We start from the raw sequence: 22,414 nt of genomic DNA on the forward strand, positions 1-22,414 counted from the left end.
GGGTCCATTATTGTTCCTGATATACATTAATGATCTACCCAAAGACATACCTCACCCAATGGTTTTATTCGCTGATGACAGCACAGTGACTATTAAATGTGTAGATATTGACATATACGAATCTTCCATTAATCAGGCTTTAAAAGACATTATCAATTGGATGAATAATAATAAATTAATAGTAAATATTGACAAAACTAAATTTATGACATTTTATCAAAATACTAATACTACTGACTTTTTAAATATAAATTATGATGGACATGCTATTGAAAACGTCACAGTTACAAAATTTCTCGGATTAAAAATTGACCATAAACTAACATGGAAAGAGCAAGCCTCAGAGGTATGCAAAAAACTGAGCAAATTAGCATATTTGCTCTATAAACTATCGCACATAGTGAACCGTAAAACAGTCCTATCGGCATACCATGGCTTCGTTGCATCTACACTCCGCTATGGCATCATATTCTATGGCAATTGCACGGAGAGAGAAGCTATTTTCAGGGCACAAAAGAGGTGCTTACGTTCTATATGTGGAATAAAGAGTGATGAAAGCTGTAAACCACTATTTAAATCACTCAAGATTTTAACATTTCCATCACTGTATATACTTGAAGTAGCAATATTCGTTAAACAAAACCCTAAACTGTTTCTAAAAGTCTCTGAAATACGCAAAAGAGAAGTTACCATGAGATCACAGTATGCTAATACTCTGTGTTTACCGATGGCAAAAAAGGCACTTGTCAGAAAAAGCATAGTATATATGGGACCAAAAGTATATAATAAAATTCCCAATGACATACAAATTCTCAATCTTCAAATGTTCAAAAATAGACTACATAAACTGTTAATAGAAAAATGCTATTATTCAATTAATGATTATTTAAATGATGAACTTTGACATAAAACTTATTTAACCCATGACCTAATGTATCTAAATTATAAAATATGTACTTATCGATATCGACCATTTATTTAAATCTTGTTGCCTGTATTATTATTATTTCTTTTTTTTTTTATTCTCACTTACAATTGAATGCATGTGCATGTGCTAATCAATTATGTACTTATTTGTATGTCCCACTCTAGTTGGACAGAACATAGCGTTCACAAGAATTACCTAAAACATCTATTATATTATATCATGTTCTATGAATGTATGTATAATGTCTACCTGTGTTCACAAATAAATAAATTTGAATTTGAATTTGAAATTTGAGAGATGACAGAAAGGATTAAGCGGATTTTAAAGAGAACTGTGTGTTTTCATCGCTTTCCGCACAATTTCATGGAAACCGTGCATTTGCCAGCTCAACCCTAAAATAGGGGGTTATTCTAATCTCTCACATGAAATAAATAATTAAAGCCGTTTATGTTGTCGTAGCAGCTATGTTTTAAACTTATATAAAAATGCATTGCCTTGTCTCGTGCAATTTAAACAAACATGACCTTAACAATGGTAATTTTATGCTTTCATAATAATTGGTTCTGCATTCGTACAATCCTGTGCAACACACAGCGCAAAAACAGCTTGTTACCATCCTAACATACTGATCTCAATCGGGACTCAAACCTGCTTGACGAGTACGTATGTAAGCAGAAAGCTCGCAACAACTATATACCTATACACTACAGCAAAATATACCTTATGTATATAATTATGTAACGTATAGTACGCATACACATATTGTGGTACCGTTTCATGAAATCCTGCTACCCAAATTAGTACTCTATAAAATGCTGGAATACCTTGAGGAGAGAGTGTAGTAAAAAATTCAAAAGCATGCGCTTTCGTGCGTGCGTCTGTGATATTCGTCCATGGTTAATGAAACTTTACTTCTTCAGGTGGAAGTCCGAGGCCAGACGTACTCCAGACAGGTGTTGGTGGCAGACTATGTGATGCCCAAGTTCCACATGGACATACAGATGCCCACTGAGATCCTCTTCAAAGATGGACGCTTCGTCGTCAACGTCACGGCTAAGTAAGTTATTAATTACCATGTTTCTAAGAATAGCGTGTCCATGTTAGGGATCTTTGGAACGTACCTAATGTTTCTGACGTAAACAAAGAATTTTCTTTGCAACATTCAAGTTTCTACAATTTCACTTATTCACAAATGAATGGCAGTAGGAGTCGAACTAATCAACAATTTTCACAGCTTTTTCCTTAGAAAAATACAAACGCAATTTTCTCATGGAGAGCCGCCTGTCGCTGCTTATTAGTTTCTTGCCCCATTTTTATTAGAAAAAGGAGGGAAAAAGTGATTACTGGAATTGGATTTTCAAACGTCACTCAACATCAATAAACAATCGATTGAGTTGTTTGTTTCTTGTGGAAAACAAAACGGAGAGTTAACTAACTAACTACAACGTTGAAGATACTTTCGATATGAATTGCAAATCTTGCTATACTTTACCTAACTATATTTTTACTTATCATTTGTTAGTTTGCTAGATTATCAAGACATAAGAAAACATAATTTAATCCATTGTCATTGAAGGCCGTAAGCAAAAGTGGAAAGAAACTTGTAAAACCAGAATAATCCTAAAGTTTTTGCATGTTTTTAAATTGCACGCGAATCGAGAAGAATTCTTATGATAATCACATATTCACATGCAATAAAAATCACATCTGCTGTATAATTTAAAATTCGAATATCTATGTATTAACATATTGCCGAACTAAACCCTACCTACTTATAGGTAGTTTTATTTGTGTGGATACTAATGGTTAAATTCGAACTATCCCTAGACACTTCAACGGTCTGCCCGTGCGCGGTGAGCTGACCCTATCATCATACGCCGTGTTCTTCTCCGGCGTCCTTCAGCCGATATTCTCGTCTCCCTCCCGAAAGGTCATCGACTTCAACGGCCAGACCGAGGTGACCTACGACCTGAAGACTGACCTTGACCTCGCGGAGGACGCCGCGAGGCCGCTGGTGGTGGAAGCGGTGCTAGAGGAGAAGGATACTCTGATCAAACAGAATGTCTCGGCCCGGATTCTTCTGTTAAGAACCCCTTACCGGTTGAGAGTGACGGCGCCTGAACATTTCAAGCCGGAGTTGCCATATAATGTGCAGGTGAGTGAGATTATTATACGATGGAGGCATTCTTTTCGATGGAAGTATGAACTAGTCGATTTTTTGACATGGTTCTAACGATTGAAATCTTCTGAAACACCTATGAACTCTATAGTTAGCACATTGTGTATTTATGTCCTAGGTATGCAAGATGTGATGGTGTCAGATGTAAACTTTGATGTTTTGTATAACTAGGTACGTAGGTACCTAGTTATACAAAACACGTCACGGACTACGTCCCATAAAAACTATGATATAAGTACTCACTCTAATTTACAAACTATACTCTGTCCATTATATTATAGGTTTTTTGACATTCGATATCCCATACATTTGATGACTGAAACGGAAAACCAACTTTACTTACCAGATATAAGGAAACGTCAAAAATACAATAACATAGTGGAATAAATCTGCTCACTGAACGCGCTCTAACCCTACCACTCTCATTCCCCCACAGATAGAAGTGGTAGACTCATCAGGGCAGGTGATGTCCGTGGACGACGAGGTGTCAGTGGAGCGGCTGTGGGACGACGGGGCGCCGGTCAATGTCACCACCCTGCAGTTGAAGGGCGGTCTGGCCACCTACACTCTTGTACCTGACAAGGGACATGCCAGCTCGAGGCTTAATTTAGTGGTATGTACCTAGTTATATTATTATTATTATGTGTTACCATCATTATTTTTCATCTCGGGACCATGGGGTCTCCCGGGCATTTGCAAGGTGTGCATGGGGCCAAAGCCAACATGTTGTAGAGGCCCATTTGACAGCAATAATCTAATGAAATTATTATTATTTAACGCATTATTGCACAGTTATAACATCTGTACAAAATATAGGCTTAATGCTAGAAACATTTTCTACCAGCCAACCTACAGGAGGTACAGGAAAATCAGTAATAACTAATACGTTTGTAGAGTAGAGGAGAAAGATTCTCTTTCTGATATTTATTTTATGCTCTTCCACTCCATAGCTCGTTATTTTTGCGTGCGTTCAGAACCAGTTAAATGGAAGACACAAAATAGTTCACAATAGCCATAACAGTAGATATGGAATTAAGATACTTATTGGTTATACTCGAGGTCATACGACACACGACCTCATGTTTACAAAACAACCTAAAATTTCCAAATAATTTTATAATAACCCACATTATGCAACCCGACAACAATAGCCCAATAGCCGCATCTAATATTTTTATTGTTGCAACATACCGTAACTAAACCAGCTGTTTGTATTCTTGACTAGGTGAAGTACAAAGAAGTTTCGGAGCGAGTCATCAATGTTCAGCAGAGTGCCCCTTCTGGGGGTCAATTCCTGACCATCGAGCTTTTGTCCCGGGGTTCCGTAGGAGACGAGATGAGAGCCAGGATATCTGCTACGGAACCCATGGATCTGCTGAACTACGCTGTGATTGGACGAGGCGATATCCTGCATACGAAGACCCTTGAGGTAAGTTGTGCGATTTTAATGTTATTTTAATCATCATCAATATTTTTTTTAAAGTAAGTACTAATTTAAAAGAGAGGGTTCACTGGGTGCACTGTTCAACTCAGTGAATCAAAAGTTAACATGTTAATGCGGATGTTTTCAGCACCGTATCAGTAAACATATTTTTTATTGCAGCTAAGTCCAGCCCGCAAAAGCGTGGACATCAAAATGCCAGTGACATCGGCTATGGCCCCCGGGTCCATACTGCTGGCGTGGTACCCGAGACTCGACCCTATTGTCAACACCGTCGTCGCTTCAGCCATGCTGGTGCCGCAGGATAACCTGCTTCAGTATGAGGTAAGGAATACGAAGATAGAAGACGTCGATAAAAACGTTTCGCCTATCCTACCGCTTTATCGGTATACCTACCCACGTTTATCTACGTCGCGTCGATAAGAAGTGCACTAAAGGCAACGTAGAGATTCCAAAACAAAAATTTCGGATAGCAGCAATGAGATCGGCAAGCGAAGCGAATGATTCAAAATATAAAAAAACGGAACTCGCTGCAGTTCTTCGGTTGAGAGATCATAAAGGCCGTAACAGTTTTTTGGAATTACTTTTGTTTATTGTTATGAATAAGTAAATATACTCGTCAGTTTATGAACTAACTTAATATAACTTTCCCGGCTTCAGCCTTGTATCTAGCGATAGGTACATAAAATAATATATGTCACGAGGCAGACGAAGCCGAGGGTGGTCGGGACAGATCTAGGACAATGCAGAATAACTCCAGTTCTCCAGTTCCTACTTTGCGACTAGAACTTTCCATTCTCCAGACCCCACTTCACCTCACTCTAACCTCCCACATCAGGCGCCATGTTGTGGATTTCTTTTGTAATTTCTGTGTTTACTTGTGTGCAAAAAAGAATTATCTATCTATTTAATCTATCATCCTTCCACCCAAAGGTTGTCTGATAGAAAGCGCCAATATGTCCATGTTTTTTGTGTACAAATAAAGAATCATCTATCTATCTATCAGGTGTCAGTATCGGTGTCAGGCGCGGGGCGTCCGGGCGGCGGAGTCGAGCTTCAGGTGTCGGGCGAGGCCGGAGCTCACGCCGCGGTGTTGGCGCAGGATGCCCAGGCCATAGCCGCTGGCCTGGCCGGGGAGGACGGACGCGGCAGCGGGCTCACTATGAAGAGGGTTAGTGGGTTTATAAAGTCTCTATAGATGCCAAATAAGGAGTTTCCGAAACCGACGTGCGTATGAAGAGATTTATGAATGTGGAGGAAGCGAAATAGGTATGTCAGGATCTTGGCACGTGGAGATCCATAGTCTCTGCCTACCCCTCTGGGATACAAGCGTGAGTATAATATGTATGTATTATGTAAGTCTCTATAATAATAATAATAATAATAATGTGGGACCATCTCACACACGGCCACCAGACCCCAAGCTATTCAGCTGGTCATGGTGCGGGTCGGCCGGGCGGGCTCACTATGAAGAGGGTTAGTGTGTTTATGACGTCTAGAAGTATCTATCAGATGTCAGTATCAGTGTCAGGCGCGGGGCGGCCAGGCGGTGCAGTCTCGCTGCAGGTGCGGGGCGAGGCGGGTGCGCACGCCGCGGTGCTGGCCGGGGGGGAGGGGGACGCGGCAGCGGGCTCACTATGAAGAGGGTTAGTAACTGTTAACTGTGTTAACAGTATATTAGCGCAGCTATAAATTAGAAAGTTAACTACTTAGTTTCCTATGTAAACACAGCGTTATCTCGCAGACTACTACTTGCTCCATAGATAGATTATTAAGTTCCTATAAATCCTGCTAGATGGCGCAGTGTCGGGGGTGGTGGTAGCATATAAGCCGCTACAGGCGGACACTCGGTCTCTTTCCACGGGACCTCACTGTACAAACAACAATAAACTAGTATCCAGTATCACCAACACGCGGTTTCCTTCGTATCCACGAGTCATCCCCTACAGTAACTTTAGATGCCTAGTTAGTGACCTAAATAATTGAGGAGCATAGTAGTCAGGCGAGACGTAGGCATCTCACACACGGCCATCCGACCCCAAGCTAGGCAGCTGGTCGTGTCAGGTGCGGGTCGGCCGGGCGGGCTCACTATAAAGAGGGTTAGTAATAGTTTATGAAGTCTAGAAGTATCTATCTATCTACCAGGTGTCAGTATCAGTGACAAGCGCGGGGCGGCCGGGCGGCCGGGCGGCGCAGTCTCGCTGCAGGTGTGGGGCGAGGCGGACGCGCACGCCGCGGTGCTGGCGCAGGACGCGCGCGCCGTCGCCGCCGGCCTGGCCGGGGGGGAGGGGAGGCGGCAGCGGGCTCACTATGAAGAGGGTTAGTGAGTCTATAATAATAAAAATATGTCGGGACCATCGAAGTAAGAATAAAGGTGGAAGGAATCTCGCTAACTAAACATTGAGGCGGCGACATGAGAGTGTGTGTGCCGGGCTCGTCGTATCGTAACAATGAAATCGACTTACTTAGGGTACCTCAGTATTTAGTTAGCGAGTTTCCTTCCGCCTTCTTTTCTACTTCGATGGTCGGGACATCTCACACACGACCACCCGACCCCAAGCTAGGCAGCTGGTCGTGTCAGGCGCGGGGCGGGCGGGCGGTGCAGTCTCGCTGCAGGTGCGGGGCGAGGCGGGCGCGCACGCCGCGGTGCTGGCGCAGGATGCCCGGGCCATAGCCGCCGGCCTGGCTGCGGGGGACGGACGCGGCAGCGGGCTCACTATGAAGAGGGTTTGTGAGTTTATGAAGTCTAGGAGTACCTATCTTTATGCTATTCCAACTCCATTTAAAGTCACATTTGGTGGAGCCCTATGCTGTAGCAGGTACCTAACATAATGGAGCATCAAAATAAAAAAGAATAATATGCACCGTATAGTGAGTTGCAATATTGAGGGTTTCCATTCCCTCTAACCACACTTTCGGGATTTCTGTCTTAAACAATTATTTGCAGATAGACATTCTAATTATTCTTAGAAATGTCGAATTAGTTGGAAATTATCCTTAGAAACCTTAGTAATTGAGTTACTAATCGGTTTCAGATTGAACGAGAAGTAGAAAGCTTCATCGGCGTGAAACATTCAGTGTTCAAGAACGAAGACCATCAGCCGTTCAAGGGCCTGGATCTCGGCGGCAACACCACGGCTGAGGTCTTCCAAAACGCCGGTGTTGTCATATTGACTGATGGCATTGTGATACGTGGCAATGCTCGAGGTAAATATATTATGTAGTTATATTTTGTTGATACCGGATATTATCCTTTAAATTCGTTCACAAACTTCTGGTTCTTACCTCAGAACCGTATACCTATCAATATTGCCGCGTTCATTATATCTAAAATATTGAATGTAGTTAGATTTAGGTCTTCATTTTTCCATGGCAGCTCATCTTTAGGCTCGCCTTACTTCATCATGATGCCTATCATCATAACCTGTTCCCTTATTCCAGAAGAGCACTCTCCAGAGCCCGAGACGGGCACGAGACCTCCTCTGGCTGGTCCGTATGCCTTCAGCCGGCTGCCCACGCCGCCGTCCCCGCGCTACTACCTCACAGTCAGCCCTCAACCCACGTGGCTGCGAGCTAACTTCTCTATACGGTAAAGAGCAAAAAAGAAAATTTCTGCTTCTATATAGAAATTGACCTCCCCTTCACACTTCACCAAGGATTCATACAAAACTATCCTTATGTTTCCTCATTAATTTGTTTTTAAACTATTCTCTGAAATAAATGTATCTGTTAAACTGATCAGTGAAATATATGTAACTGTATTTTCCAGAAACGACGGAAAAGGCCAAATCAACCGCCAAACCCCGATCACGTCAGGCGAATGGTCAGTGGGAGCGTTTGCCATACACCCCAACTTAGGGCTTGGGCTGGCTTCCCCCAAGAATTTTAAAACCAGCGTGGCTCTGTCAATATCAGCGGAACTTCCGGCCTCGTTGCAGAAGGGAGAGACTATAGCCGCTGTGGTCACGCTGACTAGCAGTCTGAGCGTGGATACGGCTGTTGAAGTCACCTTCCATAATTCGGAGCAGTACTTCGAGTTTGAACCGCTGGAGAATAGCGTGGAGGCTTCGAAAAGTAAGTCAATATGTTCAGCTTAAATTTATAAATCAAGACCTGAAGTCGAAAACAAATTGAACAGCTACCGAATTCACGCTATCGAATTACCTACCTTACATAGCATTGGATTAGCAATACTATTCGATTCGGTAGATACCTATTTTTTCTAACAGCTTGGGTCTAATAAAAATAGTGGCAAAGATTTCGCATACGTGACTTTCTAGTAGACAACATTATACCGTAACAGTACGGTAGAAACTGACTTATAATTTCTTATTCCAGAGATCGAGTTATTCCGTCGCCTGCGCGTCACAGTGCCAGCTAACGGGCTGGCCAGCACGGCGTTCTTAGTGACCGTAGTGCGAGGCGGGGAGGCGCCCGTCATAGTCGAGGCCAGCGGCACCGGCGTCTCCGCGTCCTTGTTCAGGACTATTGATGTTCAGGTGAGGGCTTTTGAAGTTTGGAATTTTAGTGAAACTAGTCTGGTAGAACAACTAGCACATTCAATAAGATTTTTAGGGTCATTTCCTTCAAAGGGCCACTCAACTGCTTGCATAAAGAATGACACCATCATGCGCCATTAGCGTTACTACTACATAATTCCTGTTTTAGTAACTGCTACCTTTGTTTATGTATTTATAACAACCAACATTACATTTAGGATGGCTACGAAGAAGAGCTCTGGTCGTGGATCCTTCTAGACGGCCGTCGCTCCACCGCCCGAGGCAACGTGACGCTGGACGCCCAAGCGGGAACCCGCCTCGGCGGGGCTTCACTGAAGGCAGCCGGAGACCTGTTAGCCCCCGCGCTTCACGCGTCGCGAGCCGCGCCGCCGCCGGCAGCTGACCCGGCCACAGCGGTGGCGCCCTTGGCCATCGCCGCTCTACTGCTGGATTATTTACAGGTGAGTTATTGAATGTGCTTTAAGGGGATCTGTGACAAACATCATAGGCCCCGTAGTGTAGCTACGGTCGCCGACCCGGCCACTGCCGCGGCGCCCTTGGCCATTGTCGCTGTACTGCTGGATTATTTGCAGGTGAATTATTGAGTGTGCTTTAAGGGGATTATTGGTGACAAACACCAAGGGTCCAAGTTGTAGTGCACACGCAACTAGCTTTAATTCAGTAAAGGCTTTTTAAAGTTTTCAATAAACTCACAGAAATGCCTAAGATACCGCCGGAAATTCTTCTTAGTACGAGTAATAAGCGACAGATAAGGTGCTATAACTCTGCTAAGTATATTGGTACATTGCCATTCCTCACAGGCAACAAACCGCGACGACGACATAGCGCTGACCACAGAGGCTCGCGCCCAAGCGGAGATGGGCTACCAGCGGCTGATGGCGTACCGACAGCCCGACGGGTCCTTCGCGGCCGAGATCAGCGACGACGCTCAGGGAGATGTCTTGTGAGTCCACCTTTAGCTCTACTAATAATTATTTATCCGAATGTATTGCTTCCCACTAGTGTCATTCAGTTAGAGATCCATCAGAATTCTAAACCTATACATATAAAGTAATCTTCCATGTACCTTCTGGTAAATCCTTGATTTTGAGATATAATATACTTAACTGAAAAATAGTAGCAGGTAATTGAAATAGTAAGTAATTAAAAAGTGGCTCATGAAATTTTCCTTTCATCATGACAGCCACAGCAACCCGCTGGCTAGCCAACTCCACTAGCTACGTCTCAGTAACCCCCGTTACCCCCACGGCCCGGTCGACATTTTTAAATCACGCCTATCCTCATTACAGCATGACAGCCACAGCCACGCGTTGGCTGGCCCGCTCGGCGCGCTACGTCCCAGTTACCCCGTCGGCAGCTGAGTCTGCACGCTGGCTGGTGCAGCAACAAGAGACCGACGGCAGCTGGCGCCCCCCGCCCCCGCCCGCGCGGCACTCCCCCCGCGCGCAGCAGACTGCGCCGCTTACTGCGCACGCGCTGATGGCGTTGCTGGCTGTACAGGTGATTAATATAGTAGCTTGTATAGTAGCAGATTGTTGGTGACCAATGACCATAGTATTTGTGGTTAAGGTTTCTAGTAGTAGGTCCAATAGTGGCATCTAAGCGTTGATAGAGCTACGTCCCAGTTACTCCCTCGGCCGCCGAGTCTGCTCGCTGGCTGGTGCAGCAACAAGAGACTGACGGCAGCTGGCGCCCCCCGCCCCCGCCCGCGCGGCACTCCCCCCGCGCGCAGGAGAGTGTGCTGCTCACTGCACACGCGCTGATGGCGTTGCTGGCTGTACAGGTGATTAATGTAGTGTATTTATGGTGGGTTCGGATTGCTAAGGTTGAAGTGGACGTTCTTTGATGGTGGGTTTTGGATTGCTGAGACGGCGTGGATGTCATGTCCAAACGTATGACATCGAAATGGTGATACATAGCGAGCTGGACTTAGCTGGAAGGAGGCCTAAGGTAGAGAGAAGAGACTCGGAAGTAATGGATAGTAGTAGAGAGCCTTTTTACATCTGGGGTGTATGGCTGAAGATAGGTGGAAATGACAGTAGTAAAGGCTAGGGGTCTGAATGTCCGAAGTGCCATGGGAATACTTCTACAACAATTTTTACGAAATGTAGCACACGAAAATATTTAGCCGACTTGGCTCCCGAGAAGAACAATAACATCTATCAACTTAATTAATATTCCTCATAAATTTAATTCCAGTCCGTCGACGCCCTCCACAAGAACGCAATCAACAAAGCCGTGGACTACATCGCGCGCGCTCTCTCGGACGAGTTGGACGCGTATTCTCTGGCGGTGGTGGCGAATGCACTGGCCATGACCCGGCACCCGCAGGCTTCTAGGGCACTGCAGCTGTTGGAGCCGCATACTAATGGCACAGGTACCAATTTATATTTCATTACGCCACATAAAATATTGCCAGATTAAAGCCACTTCTAGCCCATCTATTATCAAGCATTCTCAAATAATTGTGGCACTACATTATGCGGTTCTGCTTTCATCATCATCATTGACATCAGAGTGGCCAGTCAACGTAGATAAATCACTACCTACTGACTTATGGCCAGGGTTACTCAGCCGATACGCCACTCGAAGAGGCTCCTGCCCACTATTTTATTTTTATTTTTATTTATTCGGGTTGACAAACAGTTGTACATTGTAATAATTATAAATAAATATCGGTAAATCTTAAGATATAAATGTACAGCCCACAACGTCATCCACAGAATATTTACTTAATTACCTAGTTGGGAGTTAACAAACTTATAAAACAAAAACATCTAAAGAAATTAAATTATTCCTAGAACTTAAAAAGGCATGCAAAATATGCATGCATAATAATGTGTATTTAGAGAAGACAAATAAATAAATAATATTTAAAAAAAAAACAAGCGGGTATAGCTAAGGAATACATATGAGATATAAATCTATAGGTACCTAAATAACTTAAATTAATATGCATGTATGCAAGTAATTAATCAAATTAAATTAAATAAAAAGTAATTCTAATTAGTACAAGACAAATTGCTGATAATATTCTTTTTGAATGTTGATAGAGGCTGGTGGAATATGTCAATTTCGTTAAAAAATTTATTGTACGTATCGACCATGCGATGGAGAGGTGCGCGCTTGCCTGCATTAGTCTTGCTAGAAGTTGTGGAGAACAGTTGGTAAGCGCGGACCTCCCGACGGTGGACAGTTCGCGGTACGACAAAGCAAATTTTATTGGTCAAATCAATACAATCAAAGTTATTGTGACATATGCCGTACAGTGTCATTGCCTCCAGTAAAGTACGTCTATCTTCAAGAGTTTGAAGTTTATATTTCTCCAGAAGTTTTCTGTAAGATAGAGTGGCACGATAGCAACGAAAATGCATTGCACGCAAGAACTTTCTCTGCACTCTCTCGATAATATCCTTATATTTGGTGTAAAACGGATTCCAGATAGATACAGCATATTCCAATTGGGGCCTAATCAAACTTTTGTACAAATGCAGGTAAGTAGAAGGTTGATGGAAATCATGCGAGGCTCTCATTATAAAACCGTACATTTGATATGCTTTATTAACTATTTTATCAATATGTAAGTCAAGATGTAGCTTATGATCAAATAGTATTCCTAGGTCTCTTAGTGATTCGACTCTTATTAGCGGTGCATCGCAAAGAGAGTAGGTAAAGTTAACATTTGTAACTTTTTTGGAAAACGTTATAAAATTGCACTTTTGTAAATTTAGTTTAAGTTTATTTTGATGGCAATATTCACTCAAGCGGTTTAAATCTTCTTGAAATAAATAACTGTCATTAATACTATAAATAGGTTTAAAAGCTTTAAGATCGTCAGCATACATTAAAAATTTTGAATTGAGGAAACATTGTTTAATATCATTAATAAAAAGGATAAAAAGTAGAGGACCTATAATTGAGCCTTGGGGGACGCCCGATGTAACTTTAATTGTGCTAGATTGGAACCCGTTGATCAATACTCTCTGACTTCTTTCAGTTATGTACGACGAAAACCAACGGAGCAAGTCGCCGCGTATGCCATTAAATGCAATTTTATCAAGTAAAAGTTTGTGGTCCACCTTGTCAAAAGCCTTACGAAAATCTGTGTAAACAGCATCAACCTGTATTCTTTTGTCCATATTTTCAAACAAATTGTTTGCAAATAAAATAAGATTTGATGCAGTTGATCGTTTTCTAACAAAGCCATGTTGCTCTTGAATGATGGTATTGTGTAGGATGGGATATATGATGTCATGAACCAGTCTCTCAAATAGCTTCGACAAGGTGGACATAATAGAGATAGGCCGGTATTGATCAACATCGTTTTTGTGACCACCTTTGTGTACTGGAGTAATATTCGCCAGTTTCCAGATTGTAGGAAAAACCCCTTCCCCTATACATTTATTAAAAATAATGGCTAAGGGTAGACTTATGTAGTTCGCGATTCGAATTAAAAACACAGGTGGTAAACCGTCTGGTCCGGCTCCTTTAACAGGGTCGAGCCGTTTGAGCTCTTGTAGAACGCGTGATTCGGTGAAATGCAAATTGTGTATAAGGACATTGTTACTGTTACTGTGTGTGGGGATAGACCATTCTTTTGAATCTAAAGTAGAGGGCTCATAGACTGAATGAAAATAATCTGAAAACATATTGCATATTGTTTCTGGATCACTCGAAGAATGCCCGTCATACTTCATAGTGGACGGTATGCCTGACTTATTACGACGATTTGCTATATACGTCCAAAAGTGTTTGACATCCGTAGTGATACTGCTTTCTACTGATTCAATGTAATTAGAAAAACATTTATCGCACTCTGATTTAAATCTTTTACGATATAATGAAAATACTTCATAGTCACATAGGTTTCCATACGTCTTCCACTTAATCCATGCCTTGTTTTTGTCTTTAAATATGTGAATCAATGAAGGACTAAACCACACTGGAAATCGTGAAGACTTGGATTTAGTGAGAGGGATATGAGCTTTAATGAGACCATAGATTTTGTTATAAAATGTTTCTAGAGCGCTTTCAGCCGGTAACTCATCCAGTAATCCATGCCAGTCTATTTGGTCCAAGTCTTTAATAATAATGTCGTAATTAGCACGGTTGAAATTATATTTTGGTATAGAACGTTTCTTCATTGGTTTATTATCAACATTGATGGAGAGAATATTGTAAAAAGGTGGATGTAGAGGGTCAATTTTAGATAGTTCGGGAATCGGTACTAATGTTTTGTTTAATCTAATGTTAGAAATGATTAAATCTAGTATTCTGTCATCCCTATTTTTAAGACTGTTATACTGAAAGGCGTTATTAATAGACATAAAATTAGAAAATAGTCTACAGACAGAAGTTGTGCCATTACATGTATAGCCGTTAGAATCAGAGTGAGGAACCCAGTCTAGGTATGGTAAGTTAAAATCCCCTATCATGTAAAATACATCTACTTCAGTTTTATCAATAATTGGTTGGATTGAGTTTAAATATGTTTCATATGTCTCTTCTTTTGTTTTTGGAGGTATATAAACCGCACTGACAATATGATGTTTACATTTTTGGGTACTGGGCAAACTAATAATAACATGTTCCATAAATTGCGTTAAGGAAATATCCATGAAATTAACTATGGATGGTCTTAACTCTTTAAGAACGGCCACGAGCACCCCTCCACCGTCTTGTTTCTTGGTAGCAGATCTATCGCGATCACATCTATATACTGTATAGCGTTGGTCGATGAATTCGTTGTCAGATATGTCATTAATAAGCCAAGTTTCCGTAAGTACTATGATGTCGTATGTATGAGCCAGAATATTCATGTAGAGTGAATTTAGTTTAGTACGTAAGCCCTTACAGTTCTGATAATAGACAGACAAGTCACAATTAGCCATGGAAATTTAAAAAAACAAATAAATTCACATTAATCCGAGAGTACAAAGAAAGTGAGCCCATGCATATTGTATATCCATAGAGGCCAAGGCATAAACATGTTACAAGTGCATACAACTTATAAAATAGGAATGCAGTAGCAATCAAATTAAAATACATATACGCTATACCGCTCTTATAAAAAGATAATACACAACTATTTATACTTTTAGATATAATAAACATCAAACTAAGATTGTTTAGTAAACAACGTGAAGTGATGTAAAAATTAAAGTATATATCGTATATTAACATAAAACTACTACTATCAGGCTTCCTTTCGTTGTATTTTGCTGAGATCATTGCGACTACGAATAGCAAAAGCCGGGCTAGTGTCCGCTTCACGCACAAGAATGGTCCCGTTCTTGATCCAAACATATTTGTAGCCCTGCGCGCGCGTCCTTTCACGGGTCTCCCGAAATAATTGTTTATTCTGCCATGTTAGGTGCTCATTCATGTACACAGCTCTAGGAGGGCCCGCTATTCCCAGTACGTCCGTCTTTATACCTTTGGCGGTACGAAATGCACTTAAGATATTGTCTCGTACAGTGCGGGATTGCAATTTGACAATTATATTCTTAGGGCGATCCGATTGTTGAGCTTGCGGGACTCTGTGAACTGCGACAATCTCCTTCTGGTGTATGGGATAGTTAATCTTAGATCCAATGGTTTCCACTATAGTAGTGAGATTTTCACCGCGCCTTTCAGGAAGGTTTGCTAATTCAATATTGCATTGACGAGCCTGTTGTTCCATATTTTCTATCTTAATTTCCATAGCAATCATCTTATTTGTCAGCTGCGAACCATTGCCGCCTGATTTTTCCAATATAGCCATGCGTTTCTGAACGTCGTCCAGCTGGTCGGAAAAAAACTGCGCGGAGGATTGGATATCGGTAACTGATTCGTGCATTGCCTGCTGTTTGTTTTCTAAAACCAACACTCGTTGTTTCGTGCTAAGACAGTCGCTGCGTAGAGAATTTATATCAGACTTAATTTCAGAGGTCGTTAAATTTAATGTGTCCAAGTCACTCCTTATGGTATTGATGTTTTGGTTGATTTCTGATAGTTTCATGCTCATGTCGGTTTGTAAGTTACTCATAGTGGCTTTCATCTCTAGAGTGAACGTTTTAAAAAGTTGGGTAATAACATCATCAGGTGTTTTGCGCTTCCGTAGTGCGGTATCTGATGGCATTGATATGTCTGATTTTGAGTGAGATTGCTTGGATTTAGATGGGGAGTGCATCATGCTGTATATAACCGTATGCCGCGTATAAATAGGTAAGTGATTTGTGCACACAACTACACAATCGTTTGAAATTGGCCGGTGTCGGTATTACCACGAGTATGGATAGTCGTAGAGGTATATCAAGTAATTCGCACGCAGCGCTGCCAGTATCAGTGGTCCAGTGGTTAAGGCGTTCACCCCAGACGCGTGAGGCCGCCGGTTCGCGTCCGGGTGCGGCCCGCGGTTTTTTCGCTTTTTTCTGACACCAGTACAGGTAAATAGTGAAAATTACTCACAAGGTGCTTCGGTAAGTGAGACAGCAACACAAATTCCAATATGGCGCTGGCACTATATGGGCTTCACCGCAAGATAGTACGAGAGGGGCCGATAATTCAAGAGCAGGTAGAGAACTGACTGATCGAAAACTTCGAATTAAATAATTATATTCAAAAAATAGTTTAAGGAACACGTCTACTCCCAACGAGGCACAGAAAAACACTATTAACGATGCTAAAGCAAACAACCCTTAATAACTCCACTTTTCCACCCAGGTTCAGAGCGCTACTGGAGCCGCCAGCTGTCAGGCTCTGAATGGAAGAACCCGTGGCTACGTCACAACAGTGCCGAGGCTTCAACAGCGGCGTGGGGCCTGCGGGCTATGTTGGCTGCTAACTTGGTGGACCAGGCCATACCTGTGGCTAGGTTCCTACTGGCTGCTACGAAGCCGGGGACTCTGGACCCTGATGTTGTAAGTTATTTACCTATGATGTGAAGCAGATCTTGTACTCGAGGCATTATTATAGGCTCGTATTATCCCGTAGGTACTTTCTCGCGAAACATGCTATAGTAGTGTCTAGAAAAGCGGCACAACTATATTTTATCTACCTTCAATTATTACTGCTGTTTGTGTTGGATTGCCGATAAGCCTACTCGTACCGAAGTGTTTTAAAGAAAGATTTTGGCTTTTGGACTGTTATAATCGTGGCGTGGCGTTAAATAATCCCATATTTTCCTTTCAGTTGGAGTCCCTGTCTCAAATGGCACAGCTAATAAAGACATCAACAAACATGCGAGTGTCGGCCAACGTGACGGGGTCCGAGGAGCCGCGGCAGTTCAACATCGACGACGACAACGCACTCATCATACAGACACAACTGGTAATTCACTTGGATTTACTGCTGTAGGGAACTAGGTCAAGGTCTATGTACCCTAGATGCCGCAGTAGGTTCACTATAGAATCTTCATGCGCAAGTTTGTAAAACGAATGTAAAAGTGTTTTTTTTTTGCGGCTTTAATCTTTGGGACATCAGACGGTTGCTTTGAAATATTTTCGAATACCTGCTTAACAAGACCATCTACTGATGTACCTACCTAAGATACGAATATTAATCCTAATCATGCCATTTCCCAGGTCCGCAACGTGCGCGCCGCCTCCGCCCGCACGGAGGGCCGCGGGCTGGCCGTCCTCGGCGTGGCGGCGCGCGGGAGCACCAACGTGACCGCCGCGTGGCCGCGCTACACGCTGGACCCGCGCGTGGACGCCGTGTCCACTAGAGACCGCCTGCAGCTCTCTATATGTGTCGGGTACGTTCCATATAGCACCAGTACCCACGTGACCGCCGCGTGGCCGCGCTACACGCTGGACCCGCGCGTGGACGCCGTGTCCACTAGAGACCGCCTGCAGCTCTCTATATGTGTCGGGTACGTTCCATATAGCACCAGTACCCACGTGATCATACGACACGTCCCTATAGGCAACATCTATGTACCTATATCGCTAGGTGAAAGTTAAAGCTATAAATCTTGCAAAGAGACACCAAAGAGGCTTCAAAGTTTTAAAATACGATTTTTGTTACAGATTCGTGCCACAAGGTAATGAAACGATAAGCGGATTGACTCTTCTAACCGTTCAGCTGCCTTCTGGATATCTGGCCGACATCCACACTTTGACAGAGCTAAAGGTAACTTATTAAAATCCTATCGTATACATATAATCCTACGTACCTAAAGTGAGTAATACGAGACTTGTGAATTTCCATTCGATACGCTTCTAAATGTAAGAGATTTCAAGCGCCTTTGGGTAACGCGGCGGCCGTACATTGTTAAACTACTCTACAAGTAGACTCTATGTACTCCGTTAAAATAAATGAACTATGTACTTAGTTCCATTCTGTCCCCACCAGGCGGCGCCACACGTATCCTCAGCCCGGCTCGCAGCGGGCGGCGCGCGCGTGCTGGCCTGGCTGCGAGCCCTGCAGCCGAGAGAGCGCTGCGCCACGCTGGCCGCGCCCCGCGCGCTGCCCGTGGCCAGACAGCGGCCCGGACACGCCACGCTCAGAGACTTGTATGATGATAGTGAGTATAGAGAGCCACCGCCACGTGTCTATGACAATATCGCGACGCAAGCAATGCCAGTTCCGTGAAAGCAATTGCTTAAATTTAAATTTAATTCAATTCAATTCAATTTCATTTATTCATATACGAATTAAAACTTAAAACTAATACACAAACATGCAATTATTACGGTAACATTGTACATCGAGAAAAAAATATATATAAAATAAATGACAAATACGAGCAAGTTACAAAGAGGGTAGATTAAAATAAGTTCACATAGTTTACCGATGATCCCACACTAGGCGAACCTGTGTCGTGGCGATCGAGTATTATTCCTATTTGATTGCTATGAACGACAATGTTGGTCACAAGCGGAAGCGATTTTGCATTATTTCATGGGATAAAAAAATAAAATAAAAATGTAGTGTGTAATAATATTATGATCGTGACAGTGTGTTAAATAAATATTGTTATAACATAGATATACATATATATCCTTATGAATACATACATAAATACATATTAATAGTTTTAACGCTACGTTTGTATTGTTACGATGGACTCGGTTTGATCATAATTTAGGCTTAGTAACCATCGTTTTACCTTAAGTTTCACTTCGTGTACAGATAATTGTTTTAGAGAACATTCTTTGGCGACATTGTTGTAAATGTGTGGATATAGGAAATAGCTGTGTCTTCTCGCAAAAGACGTACTAACAGATGAAGTAGGTATTTTATAAACACGTTTTTTTATTATTTCTGGGTAGTCCGGGCTTGTTCGTAGAGTTTTGTGAACTCGTATAGTGACTAAGTGAATATAAAGTCGACGAACACTGAGAAGTTGCCATTCATCGAATAGTTTATTAGTGGAATAGCGAAATGGTTTACCTAACATTACTTTTAAAACTGAGCGTTGTGCGCGTTCAATTTCCATCATGTGTGTTTTGGCTGACCCACCCCAGATCCGCAAGCAATATCCTATGATTGACTGGCATAGTGCTAAGTAAATATATTTCAGAAGGTCCTTGTTAGCACAGTGCCTTAAGAGTTTCATTATATTGATAAGTTTTCTGACTTTCCCCGATAGAGTGTGTATGTGTGCTTTGAAAGATAAGGTGTTATCAATCTTAATACCAAGATACTTGATGGTGTTTGTACTTTGAATCTCCGGGCACAGGCAATTGTTTTGTAAGTTGCACCTATGTACTTTAATACCATTTGTATCTGGTGGACACGAAGCAAGAGTCTTGTAAAACGTGACGTATTTTGTCTTGTCTGTATTTAAGGTTAGAAGGTTTCTATTAAGGTATTTGCCCAGACTCATCAAGCCAGCTTCAGCCTTCTGAAATGCGCCATCCCAAGTAGCATCGCTAAAGATCACAGCAGTGTCATCTGCGTAATAGAAGTGTTGTGCGTCTGCTGGGACAAAGTCCGAGATGTCGTTTATATAAACCAGAAACATGGTAGGTCCTAAGATACTGCCCTGGGGAATACCAAATTGTATCCTACTTTCCGTGCTCATGCTTTCACCAATCCTCACAACTTGTTTCCTATTACTCAGATACGATTGAAACCACTGAAGTGGTAATCCTCTTATACCGATATATTCTAACTTTCTTAACAATATTGGTATTGATACTGTGTCAAAGGCTTTTGCCAAGTCCAGGAAGACACCAATGCAAGCATTACCACTGTCTAACAAGTTGCATATAAGGCTGACTAGGTCATCGACGGTGTCCTCCGTGGACTTTCCTCTCCTGAAACCGTATTGTCTATTGCTAAGCAAATTGTTCGTCTCTAGGTATGATATGAGGCGTTGGTTTATCAGCTTTTCGAGAACTTTTGATAGGCAACTGAGTAATGAGATGGGTCTATAATTAGATGGCGTATCCTTGGGACCACTTTTGTATACTGGACAAACTGCAGCTTTTTTCCATGGCTCTGGAAACTCACCATATGATATACTTAGGTTGCATATATGTGTCAAAGGTGTAATAATGTGGTTTTTTATTTGTTTTATTAAATTGTTATTGATGCAGTCCAGGCCAGAGGCGCCACTCGTTTTGAGGTTTCGTATGATTGAGTCTACTTCAAATTCGTCAGTTGGGTGCATATAAAAACTGTGAGTTTTACCATTTGCGATAGAAATTTCATCAGCTAGTAACTGTTCGGTAATACCTTGGTTGTTTAGGATTTCGTTTGCTAACTTACCTCCCACCGTGGAAAAGTAATCATTACAGTAGTCTAGTGATTCTGTGGTGTTATTTTTTGACTTCAATAGTTCCGTCGCAGGTGCATTTTGCTTACGAGTATGACATATGTCCTTCACTATTTGCCATAGTTTTTTAGGATTATTCTTGTTTTCGTCTAGTTGTTTTTGTTCAAACTGGTGCTTAAGTTTATGCAAAAGGTCACAGCAGAAATTTCTGTAACGTTTATACGTCTGTTGAATAATAGCGTCTTTTGGCCTCTTCCGTGCTTTCAGGTGTAGGGCGTCACGGTGTCTCATGCATTTAATTAATCCCGGTGTTATCCACGTTTTAAGGCTGTACTTAGAACGGCTTACCTTGTGTATGACTCTATGTTTTTCTATTATACCTATAAGAGTTTTGTTAAAAGCCACAGTTGCGTCAGAGGCCGTTTTTGAGTCTAAAACATGTGACCAGTTTACCTCTTTCAAATCATCCTCTATGGCTGCGAGATTTAGTTTGCTGACTAACCGAGACCGACTTCCCCCCTTCATCTGCAATTGGGGTATACCAATCATGACCAAGTCGTGATCGGTCATAGCCGACCTACATACAACGCCTAAAGGTTTAAGTCGGGATCTTGTGAGGATGTGATCAATACAAGTAGAATACCTGGTTGGTTTGTCAATTGCCGGTACAAGATCATACTGCGCTGTTAAGCATAGGTATTCAGAGCGACTTTCCGTAATAGTGTCTGGCATTATATCAATATTCATATCTCCTGCGAGTATGAGACATTGCTTATCTTTTAGTGTGTTCAAAACCATATCTAGTGATTCTGTGAAAATACTGGTATTTTTAAAGGATGGTGACCGGTATATACCCAGAACCGTAAATTTATTCGGGACATCAACAATAATTCCATTAGCTTCTTTAAGTAAAGAAGTCTCAGACATTGATGCTTCCCAATCAGTTTTTATATAAACAACCACCCCACATGCCTTGTTTATGTAGTGGTTTGTGCGAAAATGAGAATAACCTTCAATTACACCCACAATAGTTCTATCATTTAGCCAGCACTCGGTTAAAATAATAACGTCAAATTTAATATTAGTACGTTTTAATGCAACCAAAAACTGATCAAAATTCTTTTCTATACTTCGAATATTAAATGTAAGGATTTTTAAATTTGATTGATTACTAATTATGCTCTCACATTCTTCCATTGTATTTACTACATGACAGTTTGCCGTAAATATTACGTCTAGATCTTCTGATATTTCAGGTAAATTCATTGATATAATTTTTATAATCTGATCTTGATACAGGTTTCAGGTTGTTGCCATGAGAGCAGAGATTGTTGAATATTGACGATTTTATGGTTTCAATACGTTTTATGAGTGTTTTAGGATGTTGTTTTTGATATATGTTTAGTATTTGTTTAATAGGCATAAAAGTACTGTCGACGAAGAGGAAATATACAGTTTTGTTTGGATAGCTTTTATAAGTTTTCGTGTGTGTATTGCTGAAAAGTGTGTCATTTGTATAGTATAGTGTAAGCAGAGACAATATTACATTCAAGATGTTCATAAAGCATTCAGTTAGCTGGGAAGGGTTATACATTACTATTAGTAGATATCGCTGCAGATTAGGTGATAGTGTTCTTCT

The 22,414-nt window shown here is 41.8% G+C and overlaps 1 protein-coding gene across 1 annotated transcript in view; it reads left to right on the top strand.

Annotated features, from left to right (window-relative positions):
• The window catches only part of LOC119694481 (C3 and PZP-like alpha-2-macroglobulin domain-containing protein 8), a 31,826-nt gene that overhangs the window by 7,214 nt on the left and 2,198 nt on the right, over window positions 1-22,414 (top strand). The window contains exons 6-24 of the mRNA XM_048628732.1: window positions 1,849-1,985; window positions 2,756-3,083; window positions 3,544-3,720; window positions 4,333-4,536; window positions 4,711-4,872; window positions 5,555-5,719; window positions 7,584-7,755; window positions 7,993-8,137; window positions 8,318-8,622; window positions 8,887-9,047; window positions 9,266-9,508; window positions 9,869-10,011; window positions 10,358-10,568; window positions 11,268-11,445; window positions 16,773-16,969; window positions 17,241-17,378; window positions 17,633-17,805; window positions 18,080-18,182; window positions 18,405-18,576. Of these exons, the coding sequence (XP_048484689.1) occupies window positions 1,849-1,985; window positions 2,756-3,083; window positions 3,544-3,720; window positions 4,333-4,536; window positions 4,711-4,872; window positions 5,555-5,719; window positions 7,584-7,755; window positions 7,993-8,137; window positions 8,318-8,622; window positions 8,887-9,047; window positions 9,266-9,508; window positions 9,869-10,011; window positions 10,358-10,568; window positions 11,268-11,445; window positions 16,773-16,969; window positions 17,241-17,378; window positions 17,633-17,805; window positions 18,080-18,182; window positions 18,405-18,576 (3,514 nt within the window). The remainder of the gene's footprint in view (window positions 1-1,848; window positions 1,986-2,755; window positions 3,084-3,543; window positions 3,721-4,332; window positions 4,537-4,710; window positions 4,873-5,554; window positions 5,720-7,583; window positions 7,756-7,992; window positions 8,138-8,317; window positions 8,623-8,886; window positions 9,048-9,265; window positions 9,509-9,868; window positions 10,012-10,357; window positions 10,569-11,267; window positions 11,446-16,772; window positions 16,970-17,240; window positions 17,379-17,632; window positions 17,806-18,079; window positions 18,183-18,404; window positions 18,577-22,414) is intronic.

This window comes from Plutella xylostella, chromosome 4 (assembly GCF_932276165.1).
Source record: "Plutella xylostella chromosome 4, ilPluXylo3.1, whole genome shotgun sequence".
NCBI classification, from domain to species: domain Eukaryota; kingdom Metazoa; phylum Arthropoda; class Insecta; order Lepidoptera; family Plutellidae; genus Plutella; species Plutella xylostella.